Genomic DNA, 19,892 nt, shown 5'->3' on the forward strand with positions numbered 1-19,892 from the left:
ATGACAGATAGTTTGAAGAAAAATGGCAATTCGTGGAAATTTACGGAAGAGATGAAAGAGGAATTTACTAAAATGAAAAATGTGTTAAGAAATATGGGAAGACTAAGATTACCGGACTATAATAAGGAGTTCATACTAAGAACAGACGCTAGCAATTTGAGATTGGGTGCGGTGTTACTTCAGAAGAATGAGAATGGGGAATGTGTTGCTATACAATGGGCATTTAAAAAGCTAACACCTACCGAAATAAGATATGGAATATCAGAAAAGGAAATGCTTGCGATATATTGGGGCATTGATAAATTTAAATACGAGTTAAGAGGTAGGAAATTCAAGATAGAAACGGATCACAAAGCACTGGTGGAGATAAGAAATAAACCGTTTTTCAATAATAACAGAATAAATCGTTTAATCGAGAAGATACAGGAATATGATTTTATCGTTGAATATAAAAAACCTGATGAGATGGTGGTAGCAGATGCGTTGAGTCGAATAAATATGGAAGAGGATATTAAAGAAATGAAAAATAAAGAGCGAACAATCAAGCAAACAGAAGGTAAATGGAAAGCACATGTTTCTTCCGAGAATGGAAAGCAATATTGGCAATTTGACTCAGGACGTAAAGTTGAAATACCACCTGAGAATATAAGGAGACAATTAATCCAAGAATATCATGAAAAAGTAGGCCACAGATGCATGACAAGTGTTTATTATGCAATGAGAGAAGAATACTATTGGCCAGGAGTAAAGAAAGAAATGAACGAGGTTATAAAACAGTGTCAGAAATGTCAGATATATAACAGGAAAAATATGGGTGGTTGTGAATTTGTAGATACGTCGAGATATTTAGAGAAGGTTGCATTAGATTTGATAGACTTTAGAAATGAAAAGAAATATGTTTTAGTTGCTATCGATTATTTTACACGTAGAGTATGGGGAGTAGTTATAAATAACAAGTCAAGTAATAATGTTGTTGGATTTTTGAAAAGATTATGTGAGCAAGGGAAGAAACCAGAAGAAATTATTACAGATAACGGGAAAGACTTTATTAACTTGGAATTTAGAAAATTTTGTAGAGATCTCGATATAATACACCGACAAGTAAGTATAGAAGCGCATAGAAGTAACGGAAGAGTAGAGCGTGTTTTAGATACTCAGAGAGAAAATATTATAAAGTCGGATGCGGAAACTTTTGAAGGTAAAAAGTATAAAAGTATCGATATATAATCAGAACTATCATACAGGAATAAAATGTACACCAATAGAAGCGACTGAAGATAAAACTGGAGACGTAATGCTTGAAAATAGCCCTATAGGGAAATATTGTAATAGGTTTGGAAAAGGAAAGATCGAAAAATGTAGTAAAGGTCAATTGGTAAGAATAGCTAAATGAGAAAATTTGGCAGGTGTTAATAAGTATGAAAAAGGAAGATTTTTGGATACAGGAAAAATTGTTGAAAAGTGTGGAAAAGATTCTTATATTGTAAAACTTAGTAATGGTAGGCTTGTGAAGAAGAGACATTATGATCTGAAGGGTATGCTTGGGGTAGATGTGAAAATTAGATGAGACTAACCGTCTTGAGGGGGGATGTGATATATTTGTATAATTTTTATCCCCCATTATGATAAATAAAGACATAAAATATAAATTAAATATAAATTTTACGTTTTTTTACGAATCCCCCCCAATCAAAATGTTAAGTCGAGAAAGTATGGTGTCCTTGCTAACGTACTGGATACAAATGTCGTTTTAAAAAACGAAAATAATTACTTACATAATCAATTGGGAGGTATATTGAACTAAGTTCCTCAAAACTTTAAATCCCTAAAAAGGTAGCAGCGTACATCCAGATGATCACGTTGAAGAAGACGCCAGAAAACATTTCTCTAAAATACCGAACTAGAGGATACGAAATAGATTTGAGAACTAAGGAGCCTAGAAGCTACGTTAAAGCAGGAGACGCCAACGCGGAACTTATCCTTGTTGTACTAGATATAAAAACTACATTAGACATACCCTGATTAAATTACTAATGTTTTTTATATAATTTATGTATAAACGTTGCGACTAAAACAAAAAGCCATAATTTTCTTGTAAAATATATCGCCGTTAGAATCTGTATTACAGAAGATAAGTTGCTTGGTAAAGCAAATTAAAGAATTCAATATATGTTAGAGAAAGATGGGATGCTAAAATAACGTGATCAACGCTCGTAGAAACAAAAAATTTTAATACTTATTATAATAAAACCATTTTTGCTTTTTTTTAGATGTAATAATTTACTAAGGTCATTAGAGGGTAAAAGAATGATTGTTTAAAAGTTAATAACTTTTTCATAATATTTTTAAACACCTCTATAACCTACATATTTTTAAAAGTTTTTAGTTTTCCTTGAAATACTATATAATTGATAGGGTTAATATTTCATGACAGTTTTTATTTCAACGCGTAATCATGTTTTTCAAACTCGAACTCAAACAATTATAGAGAACATATCAAATCGCACTAATATCATAGACATGCATTCCTCAATTTAAAATTAATATTACTTCTTAGGAAAGTTCTAAATGTAGTATCGATAAAACAATTTATTTATACAAGTACAGCTGCTTTAACTTTTCATAATTTTCTATTGCGTGTTCTGATCTTGTTTTTAATTTACGTAATTTAGTTTCTAATAAAATTAAAATTTCATTTACTACATACCTAAAGCAAAATTTTTCGTAGGCATACAGCCTCAATTCAGTTTTCATTTTTTCCAAAGTTTTTATTATTGGTATATTGTTAAATATAGAAAATAATTCTACATTGTAATTAATGATTTTTATTCTATAATTGTTTGATGAAGTAACGGTTAAAAATCTTCTTTTCATTTTGTAAATTGAGATAAAATTGTCAAAAAGATTTAAAAATTTGAAAATTATGTTTTCAATTTCTATAGGGACATTCACAGACTTTATTTTTTGTTCAATAATGGGCAATTGTTTCATCTTCAAATCATATATGTTATCCATTGTTTTTTCTATATTTTTTATACAAAGACATTTATATTTTTCATTTGTTTTCACAATATTAGATTTTTTTAAAGTTTTATCTTTTTTTAGATTTCGTTTACGTTTCATCTCATTCTCAAACTTTTTCATTTTATGTTTACAATCAGATATATATTTTTCGATTACATTTATTAAACTTGATAAAGTTTGTGAATTATTTTCTGATGTAAAGTTTTCTTTGGACTGTTCCATGTTTATATCATCACAGTTATGTTGTTTTAATTCTCGAATGCTTTCTTCCAATTCATCATATGGTCTATATTGAAAGTTTTCATGAAAAGAAATTACAGATATGTATTTTATATCTCTATTTCCATATGCTCTTCTTATTATGCATTCATTTGTAGTGAAATGAGCGCATGAAATAAATTTTAGTATATTAATCATTTAAAGGGTTAAGTAAAAAGAACTTTTTTGCCCTAGTTATTTTTGTTTGTTTAATTTAATGTGTAAAAAAAATCATGCTAGTAGATTTATGATTTTTATTTTTGATAAATTTAATTTTGTATTTGTTATTAAGAAATATTTTTGTGAGAAGGAATGCAATGTAATTATGATCTGCAGTTATGAATCATTTGTATTGCTATTTTTGACTATATTCGATTCTTTTGTAAGTAAGAACGTATGTACTGATTTACAAAATTCATATATTATTATCAATTTTAATCGGTAATGTTCTTCTTAAAAAAAAAAACTTTAAAGGGGACTTTCTAAGTTTCACTTTATTTTATAACTATTATAATAACTTACGAAAATGGGATAGAATATTTGCTTTTTTACATGGCTTTTTGTGTTTTCTAGTCGCAAAATATATTCCAAAAAATGAGGTCCAATAAAAGCACAATATTTAATTTAGTATTAAACACACATAAAAATATATTAGTATACAAAACTGAATTAAAAATTTTCTAATCATAACTATAACATTAATTTTAACGCTTATTTATAATTGTACTTCTAAGCCATAAACTTAAGCATATATACATACAAGGATCCTCAAAATAACTTTAAAAGACCAGCGATGGATACCCTTGAAGTTAGAGCGGAATCGAGAGTGTAAGTAGATGCTAGCCCAAGGGTGTTGATTTTGAAGAAGTAGGCGGTCTTAAGAAAATTTAAAGACACGAATCTAAGCCTAAATTATTTTTTATGTTGTACTTTCATTTGACGTATTATTTTTATTAAAAGGTTGTCTGAAAGTTTGATGTTAACTGTGAAACATGAATGATATAATAATAAGAAGAGGAATCCGGTTAAAAAGCATAGGCGTCTAAAAAATCGAGTACGCCTAAATGCTTAATAAATGTTTAAAGAAATCTTTGGTATTTTTAAATAAATAAAACGTATATATCACTCTCTAAAACAAATTAAAATTATGAATTTTGAAAAACCTAATCGATTTTTTAAAGACATTTGAGTTTAATCAAATTTTGTCTAAACAAATATACATATTTCTCGTTTAAATTTTTTTTTTTAAAAAACTGGTCATTAGACATTATGCCTTTCTTGTTCTAATTTTTGCAGGATCTAAATTTTGAATGGCAGAGCCAAATGTGATGATATATTTTAACCTTCTATAAACGTATTTAAAAAAAAACTCTATAATTTAATTTGAAGATCTTAAATTTTTTTTCTTTAACCTTTGACATCGTGCTAAAAATATTATACATTTACTTTAATCACATTAATTTCTTAAATGGTTAAGAACTAAATCTTAGATAGATTATTAGTTAAAAATTTCTCCTAATATGAAAATGTTAAATAAAGTTGATGCACCCAATGGATATCGACTGATAATGGTTTAAGTGTGGAATACGAAAAGGGAGGGAGGTGTGTGTGTGTGGGAGAAGCACGGGGGGCAAGATATCATTGAAAAATGGCTTAATGAAAGTAAAAAGCCAATATTATTGTCCGGGGGTTTCGGGTTGTATAATACACCCCAAAGTCGAATTTTACGACTTTTAAATAGCAATTTTCATACTAGTAGAAGGGATCCACCCATAGATACATTCCACCCCATAGCCAAATGGTAAAAAATTCTATATGAAAAGAAACCCTTTGATATAATGACCCTTTAATTTTCCTAGTAATCTGCAACTCAAAAGCAGTCATACTAATGTTGCCATTGTTTTCACGCAATTTTTGTTTTAGCGCGTAAGATTTTTTTTACGGGGGTAAAGTTTTAAAAAATTTTAAATATTTTATATCATATGAAAAGATCCACCCTTAGATAAAAATATAGTCTTTTCTATGGGTGGATCTTATAACCCAAAAAGCCTGGTAATTTTTCTTTATTTGGCTTATCCTTTTAGATAATGATACCACAAGAATTGCAAGAGCCCTGGTGTCTGTATCTACGAACTGAATTGAGGCGAAAATAAGATAAAATACAAAAGGGAATTGTACACAAGACAGTAAGGGGATAAAATGTTTAGAATAAAATAAGATATGTCGCTACGAAAATTTTCAACAAGAATATAGAAAAAGAACAGGCAGCGAATCAAAATTAGTTTTAGGGGCCTTGTTTTGATAAAGAGAAGAAATGTCTTTGTAAATTATGTTTAAATCCATTAAATTTTAATGATATATCTTTTTTTGATAAAGCATATTTGTCACGCAACGACTTACTGGGGCTAAAAGAATTCAAACAAATTTTTTATTTGACACCACGGCTATCGCTATCAAATGGGCAAGAAATCGAGCAAAAAGCAGCTATAATAATTAAACTATCTAAAACATTAAGTATTTAAAATTTTAACGATTTTAATTTGTAGAATTCTAGAATAACACTTGCTTACTGCAAAAATGAGGATTAGAAAGGTTCTCAAAATAAAATTCAAAAGGAATAAGCATTTCAATTAAAAAAACAAAATCATAAAAATAATAAATTTATAAAAAAATCGAAATTTACACATACAAAATGACAAGATTGGCGGCGTGTATCATATGCCTTACTAAACAAATAAAATAAAATAATTTTGAAAAAATTTTACTAAATAAGAATTTTTGGGAACCAATACACACTAAAGAATTCAAATTTTGATATTTTAGAGTTCCGCAACGCGTTTATTTAGGCAATAATAACACAATATTCCTCATTTGTTGAATTTAAGGATGATTTGTAACCCACAATAAAAATATATCATCGAAAAATCTTTCTGTCGATTTATATAGATTCAAAAGAGATATAAAATAACATTAGCTGCTGCTAGAAGATAATCTTTCAAGAGGGTGACAATTTAAGATTAATTTTGTTTTTAAAAAACAAAGAATTGAATACAGTGGACACTGTCAGGCTCGCGATTTAATTTATAGATGATTAATCGATTTGAAAAAAAATAGTTAAGTTTTTAGTCGATATATGCTAGATTTTTGCTTTTAAGATAAACTTTACATTGTGATTTATATTTGATGGATTTTTTTATAATGAATATTTCTATAATAAAAGAAATCGAAAGACTTATGAAACATCGTATATTTACAAACAAAATTTATGTAAGAGCATGCAGTCTAGACATTCTTATATGTATTAATTTAGATGATAATATGACAAGTACCACATTAAATAATGAAAAGAGCTCGAAATATTCATCAGATTAAGCCTAAAATCTATTTATCCCTTGGGGAAATCTTTTAATGTATCCCGACAAATTTAAGCCGAGAAAGAGACCCGACAATTTTATTTTTGTTTGCAAATAATGAGCGGTTGTTTATCCTTTTGATATTTTATTTTGATGACTAAAATAAAAAATTAACACAGACAAATAAATAAACTATATTTTTCTTATTATTATATCATCGTTATCATTGATATATTGTACAAATTCGATATATTACTTAATTACATCTATCATGATTTTTGTCTTCTTTTAACCCTTTTGTATATTTTTTTCTAAAATTCTCTTTATTGATAAATTTGAAATTCGAACGCTGGCAGATCATAGATTTGTTCTCGATTAAAAAAAGTTGCCTTTATTAATATTACATCACAAGTATAAAACTGTCCCTTTAACACAAATAGAGAGAGCATATTATTTTGTTGTATTATGTGATGTATTTCTAAAACGTGATATAATTCTCTTCTACGAGTAGTGTTTTTCGAAGTACCATCTTTACTTGCCTTCATGAAAAGTTATGAATGACATTTTTATGTTTTAACAATCCCCATACTAATTTTCAAAAAAGTCGTCATTGTACGTTTAAGTAAAAAATATTATGTGTATCTAAAACCGCAATCTTTATTCGGAATTTTGTTTTATACACGATAATTTTAATGAGTAAAATATTATTGGCGATCAATGTGCAAACCTATATCATTGTAACAATGATTGGCTTGAAAAGATAACCCTTTGCTATTTGAGGCGCTATATATAAATTTCACTTATTAATTTTTTTAAAAACAATTGAAAAGGCTGTATACATTAATTCTATGTTATAAATAAAACTTTATTTAATTATTGTAAAAAATCCGATCTAAGTTTCAAAAGACGTACAACTTCGTCTGATTTTATTAATAATATATCTAACTTAGCCTTTAATGAATCAAAAATTTTTATAATTTCCCACCAGATGTTTATATTTGTGTATTCATATAATTCTAATTTCTTTTTCATTATTTCTAAAGTTTCTATTAATGGGATATGCTTGAATAGGGAAAATATTTCAATATTGTAATTGCAAATTTTTATTCTATATTCATTTGATGAATGTGGTATTAATATTTCCTTTTCCATATTATAAATTAATAAAAAAGAATATATAAGATTTATAAATTCTAAAAGCAAGTTCTTGATTTCAATAGGTCCATTTAAAGCCCCTATTTCAACTGTAATTTGAGGCAATTGTTCATTTCTTAAATCATATATAATTTTTATTGTTTCTTCAGTATTATTTTTGTATCGATTTAAAACATATTCATCTGGCTTTTCAATGTTTATATCTGTTTCATTTAACTGCGATGACCACGTTTTCATCTTATTTTCGTACTCTTCTATTTTTTTTCTACATTCTAATATATATTTTTCAATATCTATACTCAAATATGGGAGCGATACTGAAATATATTCACATGTAGAAATTTCTTGTGGCACTTCCTTCACTATTTCATACCATAACGGTTGGTTTATATCTTCAACATCCTTTTCCAATTCAAAATATGGTTTATACTTTTTTTCTTTATTGGATATAATCGATATGTATTTAATATCTTCATTCCCATAATAACTTCTAATTATACTTTCATCTGTATTAAAATGAGCACAATTAATAAAATTCAGTGTTAATATCATTTAAGGGGTGCTGCAAAAAACTTTTAAAGCCCCTTTTTATTTGATGTGTAAAATAGAGTAAATAACTGTTTTATAGTATTCTTTTTGTGGAAAGTGTAACACAGGTCAAATATAGCAATGTTTATTTTGAATATTTAATATGTTATTCCTCAATATTCATCGTGAAAATAACCAAAGTTTTTTTTTTTGTAACACTTTTAAAATAATTTATTGTGTTTTTTTGAGTGTATTATGTGTGTAAATTGACATGATACAAACAAGATTCTCGAAAACTATTTAATATATTAATATTGCCATGACTTAGTTTTTTTTTTTGTAAGTAAATTCATTGATGATTAGATCTCGATTAAATCATTTATTAGATTTTTAATTGGTAAAATTTTTTAAAAAACATCAAAAGGGGGTCAAAACGAAAAGAAGTAAATTTTTTTTGCAATTTTGCAATTTTAACTTTACATTAAAATCATAAAAAATTCTTTATTATATTGTGAATGTTTAAATTAGTTATTTGTTTTGTTTTTTATGCCGTTTATGGTTAATAGGACAATGACAATAGAACTTTATAGGGAGATTTTTTGTGGATTAAGCTGGTGTTTAATTAAATAGCATTTCTTTTTATTAAAGACTATAAATTAAGGGTCAAATTTATTGATATATATCTTCAACATCCCCGCGTTAAATTTAGAATTGAGTGATGTAATTATCTTTGCAACTTCCTACGCCACTACTTGGCTTTCAAAATAAAAGTAAATTTTTTTAAGTTAATTGGCCATGGGCTGCGTTTTACTCTTTCGCGTCTTACTATCCCTTCTTGTATTGGTCTTTACGGCACTTCTTTCCCTGTTAAAATACTCAAAATCTATGAGAATGTGGACTTTCTTTACACATGTCTTCCCAACAATGGAACCGGATTATTTTTGCCTATCTCACTTTTCAACGACAACACAGTTTTTTTTAATTATTTCTCTTTTAAAATCTCTCTGGATTTTTGAACACTAGAAATTCAGCTATCTTGCTACGATGGTTTAAATGTTAATGGTGAAATGTACCACTTCATACATCTGCACATCTCTTATGCTAGATCTTATTACAGTCAATACTGTTTCTTAATAGCTCTTCAATGGACCTCCACATCTTCACCTATCCGGGCCCTCGACTAGTGCAATCCATCATCTTCTCTTCTGTTAGACAACCAACCATCCCCATTCTAACCTATACAGCAATTTTTTTACGTCTCATGCCTCGACGGAACTTACAACCTCTTCTTTTTGTTTTTTGTTTAGGTTCAAAAATTTAATTCTCCACCATGTTAATGATAATTGTAAGTTAAGGGATAAATTTATTTATATATATCTTCAACACTTTTAAACAATAGCCAGAGTAAATAAATTAAATTATAAATTATAAAAAAATATTGTTGTTTTAGTCATGATGGTAGCCAAAAAATTGTAGTATTAATGTCTAAAGATTTTTTTACTTATTTTCTTCTTATTTTGCAAGTGTTCAGATTTTCATTACAATATAATTAAAAAATATGTACAAACTATTGGAATTGCTTCAATGTTAAATCTGAGATATTAGAGCTACATAAAATTATAAATACTGAAATTTTTTAATCTCTCAAAATCAAAGTTTTAAATACAACCAATTATCTCAATAGAAAAAATAGAGAACATCCAAAGTATGTATAAAATATGGCAAAATAACCATTCACAATAATTATAAAAATGATTTACACGCCTGAAAATTTCTTACGCGGATTATTATTCATAGAAAAAATAAACAATCTTCCATAATTTTTTAAGCAATAGGTATTCTTTAACTATTTTAGACAAAAACAAATAACTTTTTTTCTATATTAATTTTAAAAATTTAATAAGCGTTTTTGATTTTTTAGTGATAGTTCCTATTTGATTGATCTAAAAGAACCAATCCTACCAAAAACATTAATTATTAGTTCCGAGAACAAAACATCTATTTAAATAAAAAAATAGATCCTAGTTGAGATAAAATTTCAATGATATCTTCAGTAATCATTTTTTATGTACAGGTTACACAACAGTATTTATTGAATTTGAATAAATATAAAAATTATCACAAATTTAAAATTCGGTATATCTTCAGGGATTATGTACATTCAAAACCAATGGTTTATATGAGCTCTGGATGATTTTTTGAACTAAGCATAGACATTATATCAATAAGTAAAAAAATTTAAGTAGAATTAATATACATTTACAAAGATACTAATTTACGTCAAGTGTCCTTGGCGGCTTATACTGTTGCGATTTAGATGATATATTTACATGAACTGGAGAATGAAGTTTTTAGCTGGAAGGTAGATAAAAACAGCCTTGGTGATTCATTACCCTAAAAAAATTATTTTCCAATAAATAGCTGTTAAAATTGTATGTAACTTTCAGTTTTATTATAGATGAAATCTTTTTATGAACAGTTTGCATATTTTTTATGTTTCTTATGGATTAGAATCTAAAAAATTAAGTAAATATATTATAAATACTATTGAAATTTACAAAACTATTAATAAAGATAGAATCACTAATCATGTATTGTGTAAATGAGTATAATGACAAATACCACAAAAACTCGCAAAAGATTTGATACTCTAGAAATTGCTTTTATTAAAAAAGAGCTTCAGGCAATTCATACGTATCTTCTAGTTTTTCAATTATGTGGTTTTAAAAAATTATTGATTTGAACGTATAGATCCGCCTAAAATTAAGTTTGCATATATTGTTTTTGTGTTTGAAAAACTTTACTATACGTTTATGACAACTTCTAATAGTTAAATGTTGCGCTTATTATTTTTTTAGATAATCCTATAAATAAAATGGACTTTTGACATAAATGTCAATCAAACTATTATTTTTTTTTTAAATTTAAAGTCCTTCTGTTAGTATTAAATTTATAAACTCTGCATTGGAGATTTATAAATTTTATGTAGTCTTTAATAAAGTTTCCTTGCGTACAACATTACAAACTTAATCTCACAATAAAACAAAATGATTTAGCATATTGCATTGTTAAAACATTCAATATTGATAGGATAATGGGATAGAGTATTCATCATAATACGAAGTTTTAATTAGAAATTACTTCATATTCTTTATAAAATGTTTTAAGGCGATATGATTTATCTAAACTTTGCAATTTGGACTTATAAATGACGTTTAGAAATGTTAGTGTAAAAATAGTCAAAAAATTTATGCCTCGTGAAATCATTAAAATAATTTTACATATAATATTTAGTTTAGTAGAAAGAAGATGATGCTTAAGTGTTAAACGATGTATAAAAAGTTATCTGTAATTCTTTAGATTTTTAGCATAAGTTTGTTTTTATAATATTCGATCTGTCAGGAACATGAGCTTTTTATTAATTACATTACTAGATACACAGGGACCGAAAAATTTTAAATGAGCGTATTTTTATCAATAATTAAAATTTAATTAAAAAAAATTGAATTTTATTATGAATTGTTGTGCATCCGATTTAACTTTTAGTATTTTTTATAACTTCTTCTGATTTTATTGATAATATGGTTAATATATTTTTTAATGATTTAAAAAGTGCATTTACTGTATAGTGAGTGTCGACGTCCGTGTATACATAACCTTCTAATTTATTTTCCATTTTTTTCAAGGTTTCTATTATTGGTATATGCTTAAATGCAGAAAAAATTTCTATTTTGTATTTATGGATATTTATTTCTTTCTCGTTTGATGAATTAGTGGATACTGTTGCTCTTTTTATATCAAAAATAGATAAAAATGAATAACAAAGATTCATAAATTTTATAAATACGTTTTTAATTTCATCAGATTCCAATGAATTCTCTATAGATTTAGTGATTTCGATCAAATGTTTATTTCTTGCAGTATAAAAAAGTATCAATATATCTCGTATACTATATTCGTATTGATTTTCACAATAATCAACAAATTTCTCAATATTTGAATCAGTTTGTTTTATTGGCTCTATTCCTGTTTCCATATTATTTTTATACTCTTCTATTTTCTTTTTACATCCGATTATATCTTCTTCAATATCAATAAGCAGATCGGCAAAATAAATCAAGTTACTTTCCATTGTGGATGTTCCGTGTGTTGGTTCTGCTTCCTTTTCGTACCATGGTCGGAGATTTATCTTTTTAGTACTTTTTTCCAATTCATCATATGGTCTAAATCCCAATTCATCTTGATCAGATACTACTGATATGTATCTCACATCTTTATTTCCGTAAAAATTTCTTATTATATTTTCATTTGTAATGTAATCGGCACAATAAATTAAATAAAATGTCAATATCATTTAAAAGGGTGAGATACAAAAAAAAATTATAAAGCTTTTAACATGTAATTATTTTTTAATTTGATATGTAAAAGGAGGATATAGGTGTTATGATTATTTCAAAACAAAATATTTCGATCTATTTTTGAAAGCATGACATATGTATAAATTACACGATGCAAACAAAATGTTCGACATTATACAAATCTTAATTTAAAATTCTCATATTATTTTTTTTGTAAGCGTGCATTTGTTCTAACAAAATATTTAATCATTTATTTGTGATTTTTGATTATAGAAATTTTATGAAAAATCAAAAGGGGAAATTTTTATGTTTTCATTACTCACACATTATAATTAAATAAAGGATCTCAATAAAATTTACCGTGTTTGTGTGGCGATCAGTTTTTTTGTTTTTTATGTTGTCTTGCCATTAAGCCTATGAGTAAAAAGCGATTATTTCTGAGAGTCTTCGTTCAAAAATTTCTAATCAAAATTCTGTAAAAAAAGAAGGATTAACGGAACAAAAATTACAGACCACTTTTATATTAAAAATATAAAATTTAAATAAATTTGAAAAAAATCTAATTAAAAAAAATACCTTAGATATTCTAAGCGCCAATCTTCAAATAAGATTTTTATCTTGATTCTTTTAGAAGCAGATTGGGTTTAAAAAACATTTTAAAATAAAAAATCAAAAAAAAATTAGTCATATATCGATGATTAAAACACATACTTTAGGCCCTAACTATTTTAAATTTACAAGAAAAAACTTTTTAGCGTATTGAATTGGTCCTTGCTGCATGATTATTTTGCAATAAAATGAATTGATTATTACTTTTGTAGATATATCATTTTTATTTGGTATTTTAATATGTGGGGATCTGTAAATTTTGCCTTTTTTTTATTTCTTCATTTTCGCAACCAAAAATTTTATATAATACTTTCAAAGTGGGCGTTAAGTATCTCAACTCCAAAAGTTGAATAAATTAATGTTTTGATTATTTAATTGATTTTAGAATGAATTTTTTAAAATATCATATATTTGATTTAACTTTTCATAATTTTTTATAACTTTTTCTGATTCTATTGCTAAAAGATCTAATGTAGCTTTTAATGAATCTAAGGTTTTCATTATGTTCAATATAATGTTTTTGTCATTATATTTATATGATTCTATTTTATTTGTCATTTTTTCTAGAGTTTCTATTATTGGTATATGCTTAAATAGCGAAAATATTTCAATATTGTAATCATTGAGTAACATTTTATATCCGTTTGACTGATTTAGAGTTGATCACCTTTTGTTCATATTATAAATCGATAGAAAAGAACAAAAAAGATCCATAAATGCTTCGAAAATGTTCTTTATTACTTCAAGCTCCCTCAGAGCATCTATATTTCCCATAATTACCGGCAATGTTCCTTTTTTAAATCATATATTTTTTGAATTTTTTTGTGTGTATCTTCTTCTGTACAATTTATACAAAATTCCTCTATTGTTTTAGATTTTTTAATTTTTAAATTTTCTTTCTTTATCATCTTTGATTTCATTTTCAGTATATCTTTGTATTCTTTTATTATCCTTTTACAATAAAAGATATCTTTTTTAATAAGAAAAATTGGATTCGATGAAGATTTTGATTTATGTTCTACTGTAGAATTTGCTTGTTGTGGTTCTACTTCCATTTCGATACATGTCAGTTGATTTAATATTTCGAAACTATTTTCCAATTCATCATATGGCCTAAATTCAGATTTATCATGTGAAGAAATTATGAATTTGTATCTTATATCTCTATTTCCATGAACCCTTCTTGTTATGTGTTCATCCGTGTTGTAATGAGCACAAAAGATAAATTTTAGTATTAAAATCATTTAAGGGGTAAAATACAATAAAAATTCATTTTCGCTCCGTGATATTTATTTCTTTGTGATTTGATAGAAAAAAACAAAACTATAATGAGGGAAGAGTTAATTTTCGGGAAAAAAAATCGGGCTAAAGTTAGCTTTAGCTGACAAAAATGCATATTGGGTTTTTTTTCTTTTTTTTGCCCCTTTTTAAAAAAATGGAGGAGACAATATGACCAGAGCAGAAATGGAAACAGTCTATAATATTTTATTTGACAAAAAAAAGAATCAGTTATGCAAAGTGTGTAATGGTAGAATGAGGTTGCTTAGTAAACAGGGCCCTATGTTAAAATGTACTTGGAAGGACTGTAAGAAGACAGTTTCTATGTGGAAAGGTACATTCTTTAAAAACTTGAGACTTGATCATATCAAAATTTTACAGGTACTTAATTTGTGGATTCTAGGCTATCCTCGTAAGTATATTAGCCAAATTTTATGTTGTTCAAAACCTTCAATATCGTTTATTTTTAAAAAATTAAAGGAAATAGACATTTATGATAAATATTTATCATCTTTGGGAAAGATAGGCGGGGAAGATATTATAGTAGAAATAGATGAAACAAAAATAGGAAAAAATAAGTATAATAGAGGTAAACTAGTGAAAGGGTTTTGGTGTTTTGGAATGATAGAGCGTTCTTTAAAACGAACTATAATAATTACTTATATTAAAAAAAGAGATACAAAAACACTTACAGACCTTTTATTAAAATATGTGAGCACGGAAAGCACTATATACAGCGATATGTGGAGGGCTTGCCGTTCCTTGGGTAATGATTTCAAACAACAAACATGGTCAACCATTCATTACACTTTCGAGATCCTAATACTGGGGTTCATACCAATGCCATAGAAGGTAATTGGAGATCACTCAAAAATTCTATACCTAATCGAAATAGGTCTGCAAATGGTGCCAAACTTTATTTGTTTAGGTATATGCTTCGAAGAAATGCATCTAATTCTGTTTTTGATGCATTATTAAATTTATTGTTCTAATTTTTGTTTTTGTTCCTTCCTTAACATTTTCCTTCTTCCATTTTTTTAAAAAGGGGCAAAAAAAAGAAAAAAAACCCAATATGCATTTTTGTCAGCTAAAGCTAACTTTAGCCAAAAATCGTATTGGTTTTTTAAGAAAGCGTGATTTCTGTTGTTTTTAACACATTACACAAACAAAATATTCGAAAAATGAGCAATAACATTTATGATTGTAGTATGTAAATGCTTATTTAAGTGTGTGGTATTACAAATACTACAAATTAATCCTTTTTATTTTATCAATTTCCCTTTTTGGAATAGACTATATAGACCAGTTTATTCCTAAAATTAATTTTATTTATTTTCAGCCACCACCGCTCGCCGAATCATGAAGCAGAAAAATGATTCATACCCTTGAACCCCTCGACCAAAAAGGGGCTACCAAGCCAGGGATCAGTTTCCAGAAAGATGACCAACGAGCCAATAATACTAACAATAAAATAATTAATTTAATAAAATTTTTTTTCCAGAGTAGTTCCTTCGGATTACGTCAAAATGCAATGATTTTTTAAAAAATGATTAACAATTGATTTTGAATTTTATTTGGTTATTATTAGTTTAAAAAAAATAAAAGAAGGATCTAAAATGTACAATACTTGCATTATCCACACTTATGTTATAAACACTAGTTTGGCAGCTATATGGAATCACATTTCAAATGTTTTAATTTTTTTTTGGTTGATATTTTTGACTTAATATGATTTATATAATTTAGAAACCTATAATTTATGCTCATTTTTAGTCATTCAGTTATAAAATAATTAATTTAATAAAACTATGAAGCAACCCTTAAATCATAATCGTTGAACTTTGATTATAATTATTAATAATACAGTTAAATAATGCAAACTTCCTTGAATTTTAATGGTTTTACGCCAATCAAATGATTTTTTGCACTACATATAAAATATTATGGCCATTACAACCCATAAAATTTTATTTTTATTCATATGCCCTTCTGTTTCTAGATATTCAAATTACTAGAATAGATTCCGACTTATGACTATTATAATGTTCTTACAAGTTATAATGGCTATAACAGTAAAATTAATGTTGTATGTCTTTTTCCATATGCTTTCGTATTTACACTATAGTTAAATTTTGTATTTTTATCTATTTCAAACAAAAAAATCTTTTAAAGCTTCTTATACCAACCCCTTTACACAATACTAAATGATCTTTATATACTTATTGCGCTCATTTTAGATTTCTAGAATTCAACAATTATAATTTTACAATATTTTTGGTAGATTTGATTGCTTTCAACTAAGAATCAAGATATATGTTTAACATTTTACGCAATTAATTACTGATATTTTTATATTAAAAATTATTCTAAAGGAAATCATAACAAAATAATAGAATTTTATAATAAAATGTATTTTGTGAAGAGCGATCGTATACATACATTATCCACTCTCTTATTAAAAAAGGGATCTAGTTATTTTATGCCCATTTTCGTAGTTTTGTGCCTTAAAATTTATCTTTCTACTTATTTTTAAATGTAACATTAGATCAAAATTTAAAATAAAAGTGATTGCGTGTACAATATGAGTTAAAAACCAGTTTTTAAATTTATTTTTGTAAAATCAAGTCAAAAATTTAAACAAAATGATTAAAAAATTTCGCCAATACTAAAAAAAAAAAAAAAAAGAATCATTTAAATTTGAGTTCACAAATCGTAGTCAAAAAATGATACATAAAAAACACTATTCAAAATTATTTTGTTAAAAAACATAACTTTGAACATTATACATTGATATGTTACATAAAAATTGCTGTTCATTGATCAACTAAAATCATAATTTCCCCATTAAGTTATTTCTCTACAATAAAAACGATAAAAATATTATAAATAATATATATTATATATACTATCCTTTTTAAAACGAAATTATACGCTTTAGTTGCCAACGATTTCATTTATTTTGCTATATACGATCAAGATATACACATCATTATGTAGTTTTTTTAAATATTTTTGCGTAAAATACAGTACTATAATCCATAAATCGAATGCTGCAAAGGTTTATACATGACTGAAAAATTTTTAAATCATATTATGAATATTCTTCGCCCCTTCATTTATGTTACATAATATTCTGTTCGTTATATGTATTATACTAGGAAATAATACCAATAGAATTTGGAGAGGATGGGAAAACAGGCCAGAATGTGAACTTGATAAATTAGAAAAAAATTCTAGAGTAAAATTAATATCATCGAATCCGAGATATTCTCCTTATAAAAAATCAAATAAATCAAAAACTAATGAATTCAAAAACAACCTGCTACCAGAGCAAATGAACGAATTAAGAGAGTTTGTTAGTGACCTCAAACATTTTAAGAATACAAATTATGACAACATGGGAAATATAGAACTGTATAATAGGCGTATTGAGCGTTTTGATAATCTTTTGACAGAGTGGGAGAAAAAGGAAATAATAATTCCAAAGACTACTATTAAAATTAAATATAAAGGCGGGAAAAACAAAGAATTTATAAGAAATAAGAGAATGATGAATATATGGTCAAGTGATTATAGGAAAATATTAAACGAATATATCCCGAAAATTAGAACAGAAATTGAAAATTCATTGATGCAAAAAACAAGCAAACAATCAAATATAAACAATATAAATCGTATATTACGAGCCATGAGATATTTTAATTCATTAATGCCGAAATATAAAAATTACAAATACAATTACGATGCATTAGTTCATTATTATACCTTGATAAGTATTAGGTTACCTTATCTCTTTGACCATTTTGACTTATGTGGAAGATTTATAGATTTATATGAAAACATAATCGAGCAGTACATACTAGATGTAGGCTTTACTAATAACATGACAATAACATTGTTCGAAATGAGTATAAGAGCGTCTAGCATAATAAAAACTCGTGATTTATATGCTACAAGAACCCAAGAAATGATAACTTTGTTGGGAATTTTTAAAAATAAATGAATTTTACAAAAAACATCTTCATCAATTTTAAAAAAAAGTAGATTTATTGTAATACTTTCTGCAATTTTGAAATGTCATAACTAATTATTTTCGACTTATTTTTTTTTGTGGCATTAAATATGAAACAATTTTATAAAAAAAAGTAGTTTAAATTATCTAAAAAAACATTCTCTATTTATAGTTTGTATAAAATTTTAAAAATGTAGTTAAAATCTATCTTTAAATCTTAAACCTATTACAGAAAAATGCATCTTACACTTTTATACATATATATATTATCATATTTATATTGTTTTTAGTCAATTTTATAAAAATGTCTTTTAGAGTGTTTATTGATAAATTGTAATCACAACTTTTTTTTTGCAATATATTCCCAGAAATAAAATTCTCAAATAAAATAATAATGCAGCCTAGATCTATACAATTTTTTTAAAACGAGAAGTCAGCTATATGTATGCCATCTTTAATAAAATTATTCCAAATACGATTTGCTATATAAAAATAAGGTATATATTTTGTTTTTTTTTATTGCTAAGAGTTGACACTAGGATACATTCAAGTATCAAAATAAAGTATAACAAGCCCGATATACTAATTGTGGATAAGTTGAGGAAAGAAGTGATCGTTGTTGAAGTTTGAATCACAAGCTTTAACAACCTTCATGTGGTAGAAACATAAATACGACTTGCTTGCAAATCATGTGGCTTCTCTCCATAATTATAAGCCGAAAATTATTCCTTTTGTGATGACTTGGGATGGAATAGTATCTAGTTTCCATCGCTCGCATATCAAAGAGCTCCGATTAGAACCCAGAATGGAAGCACATATACAGACAAGAGTCCTTAAAATGACTTTAGAAAGCCTAACTATGTCAATCAGACATAGGTTGATACTGAACAGAAAGGGGTGTTAGAGGAACCAATATGTGGATTTCAGGAGGGACTACGGGAACTGTCAGAAGAAATTGTGAGTATAGCTTGTGAAAAGTAATTAGGAATTAAGTTATTATATTATAACCCAATATAGTATTTTTACTTTGTTTTTTACAACATACAAATTCATATTATTTTATTTACATGCTATAGTGTTTTATCGTATATATTACATACAAAAGATGCTCTGTTTTTCATTTATTCAAAATTCCACTTTTTAGATGCTTTATGTTACTAGTAAATTTTCAGTTTTTATAAAATTGTTTAAAATTTAGTGACTTAAAACAAGACCAGGCTAACATTGACTTTAATGATAATATTCAATCTATTTTCAAATAATGATTATTTGCGGTTCTAATCAAGGGCATTTATTGTGTTATATTGAAATAGTCTT

At 26.3% G+C, this 19,892-nt stretch overlaps 5 protein-coding genes across 5 annotated transcripts; 1 reads left to right on the plus strand and 4 right to left on the minus strand.

Annotated features, from left to right (window-relative positions):
* Nucleotides 1-2,589: 2,589 nt before the first annotated feature.
* Nucleotides 2,590-3,441, minus strand: VNE69_01199 (uncharacterized protein; the record flags this gene model as incomplete). The annotated part of the gene is made up of 1 exon (XM_065472333.1): nucleotides 2,590-3,441. The coding sequence occupies one exon, from the start codon at nucleotides 3,439-3,441 to the stop codon at nucleotides 2,590-2,592; it is 852 nt and encodes a 283-aa protein (XP_065328405.1).
* A 4,067-nt stretch (nucleotides 3,442-7,508) lies between these two features.
* VNE69_01200 (uncharacterized protein) lies at nucleotides 7,509-8,342 on the minus strand (the record flags this gene model as incomplete). Its single annotated transcript, XM_065472334.1, has 1 exon — nucleotides 7,509-8,342. The coding sequence occupies one exon, from the start codon at nucleotides 8,340-8,342 to the stop codon at nucleotides 7,509-7,511; it is 834 nt and encodes a 277-aa protein (XP_065328406.1).
* A 3,511-nt stretch (nucleotides 8,343-11,853) lies between these two features.
* Nucleotides 11,854-12,672, minus strand: VNE69_01201 (uncharacterized protein; the record flags this gene model as incomplete). Its single annotated transcript, XM_065472335.1, has 1 exon — nucleotides 11,854-12,672. The coding sequence occupies one exon, from the start codon at nucleotides 12,670-12,672 to the stop codon at nucleotides 11,854-11,856; it is 819 nt and encodes a 272-aa protein (XP_065328407.1).
* A 994-nt stretch (nucleotides 12,673-13,666) lies between these two features.
* Nucleotides 13,667-14,529, minus strand: VNE69_01202 (uncharacterized protein; the record flags this gene model as incomplete). The annotated part of the gene is made up of 3 exons (XM_065472336.1): nucleotides 13,667-13,933; nucleotides 14,027-14,036; nucleotides 14,066-14,529. 3 exons carry the CDS (start codon nucleotides 14,527-14,529, stop codon nucleotides 13,667-13,669), a joined length of 741 nt encoding a protein of 246 aa, XP_065328408.1.
* Nucleotides 14,530-17,681: 3,152 nt separating this feature from the next.
* On the plus strand, nucleotides 17,682-18,566 carry VNE69_01203 (uncharacterized protein; the record flags this gene model as incomplete). The annotated part of the gene is made up of 1 exon (XM_065472337.1): nucleotides 17,682-18,566. The coding sequence occupies one exon, from the start codon at nucleotides 17,682-17,684 to the stop codon at nucleotides 18,564-18,566; it is 885 nt and encodes a 294-aa protein (XP_065328409.1).
* Between the last annotated feature and the right edge of the window lie 1,326 nt (nucleotides 18,567-19,892).

The sequence above is a fragment of the Vairimorpha necatrix genome, chromosome 1 (genome assembly GCF_036630325.1).
Source record: "Vairimorpha necatrix chromosome 1, complete sequence".
NCBI lineage: Eukaryota > Fungi > Microsporidia > Nosematidae > Vairimorpha > Vairimorpha necatrix.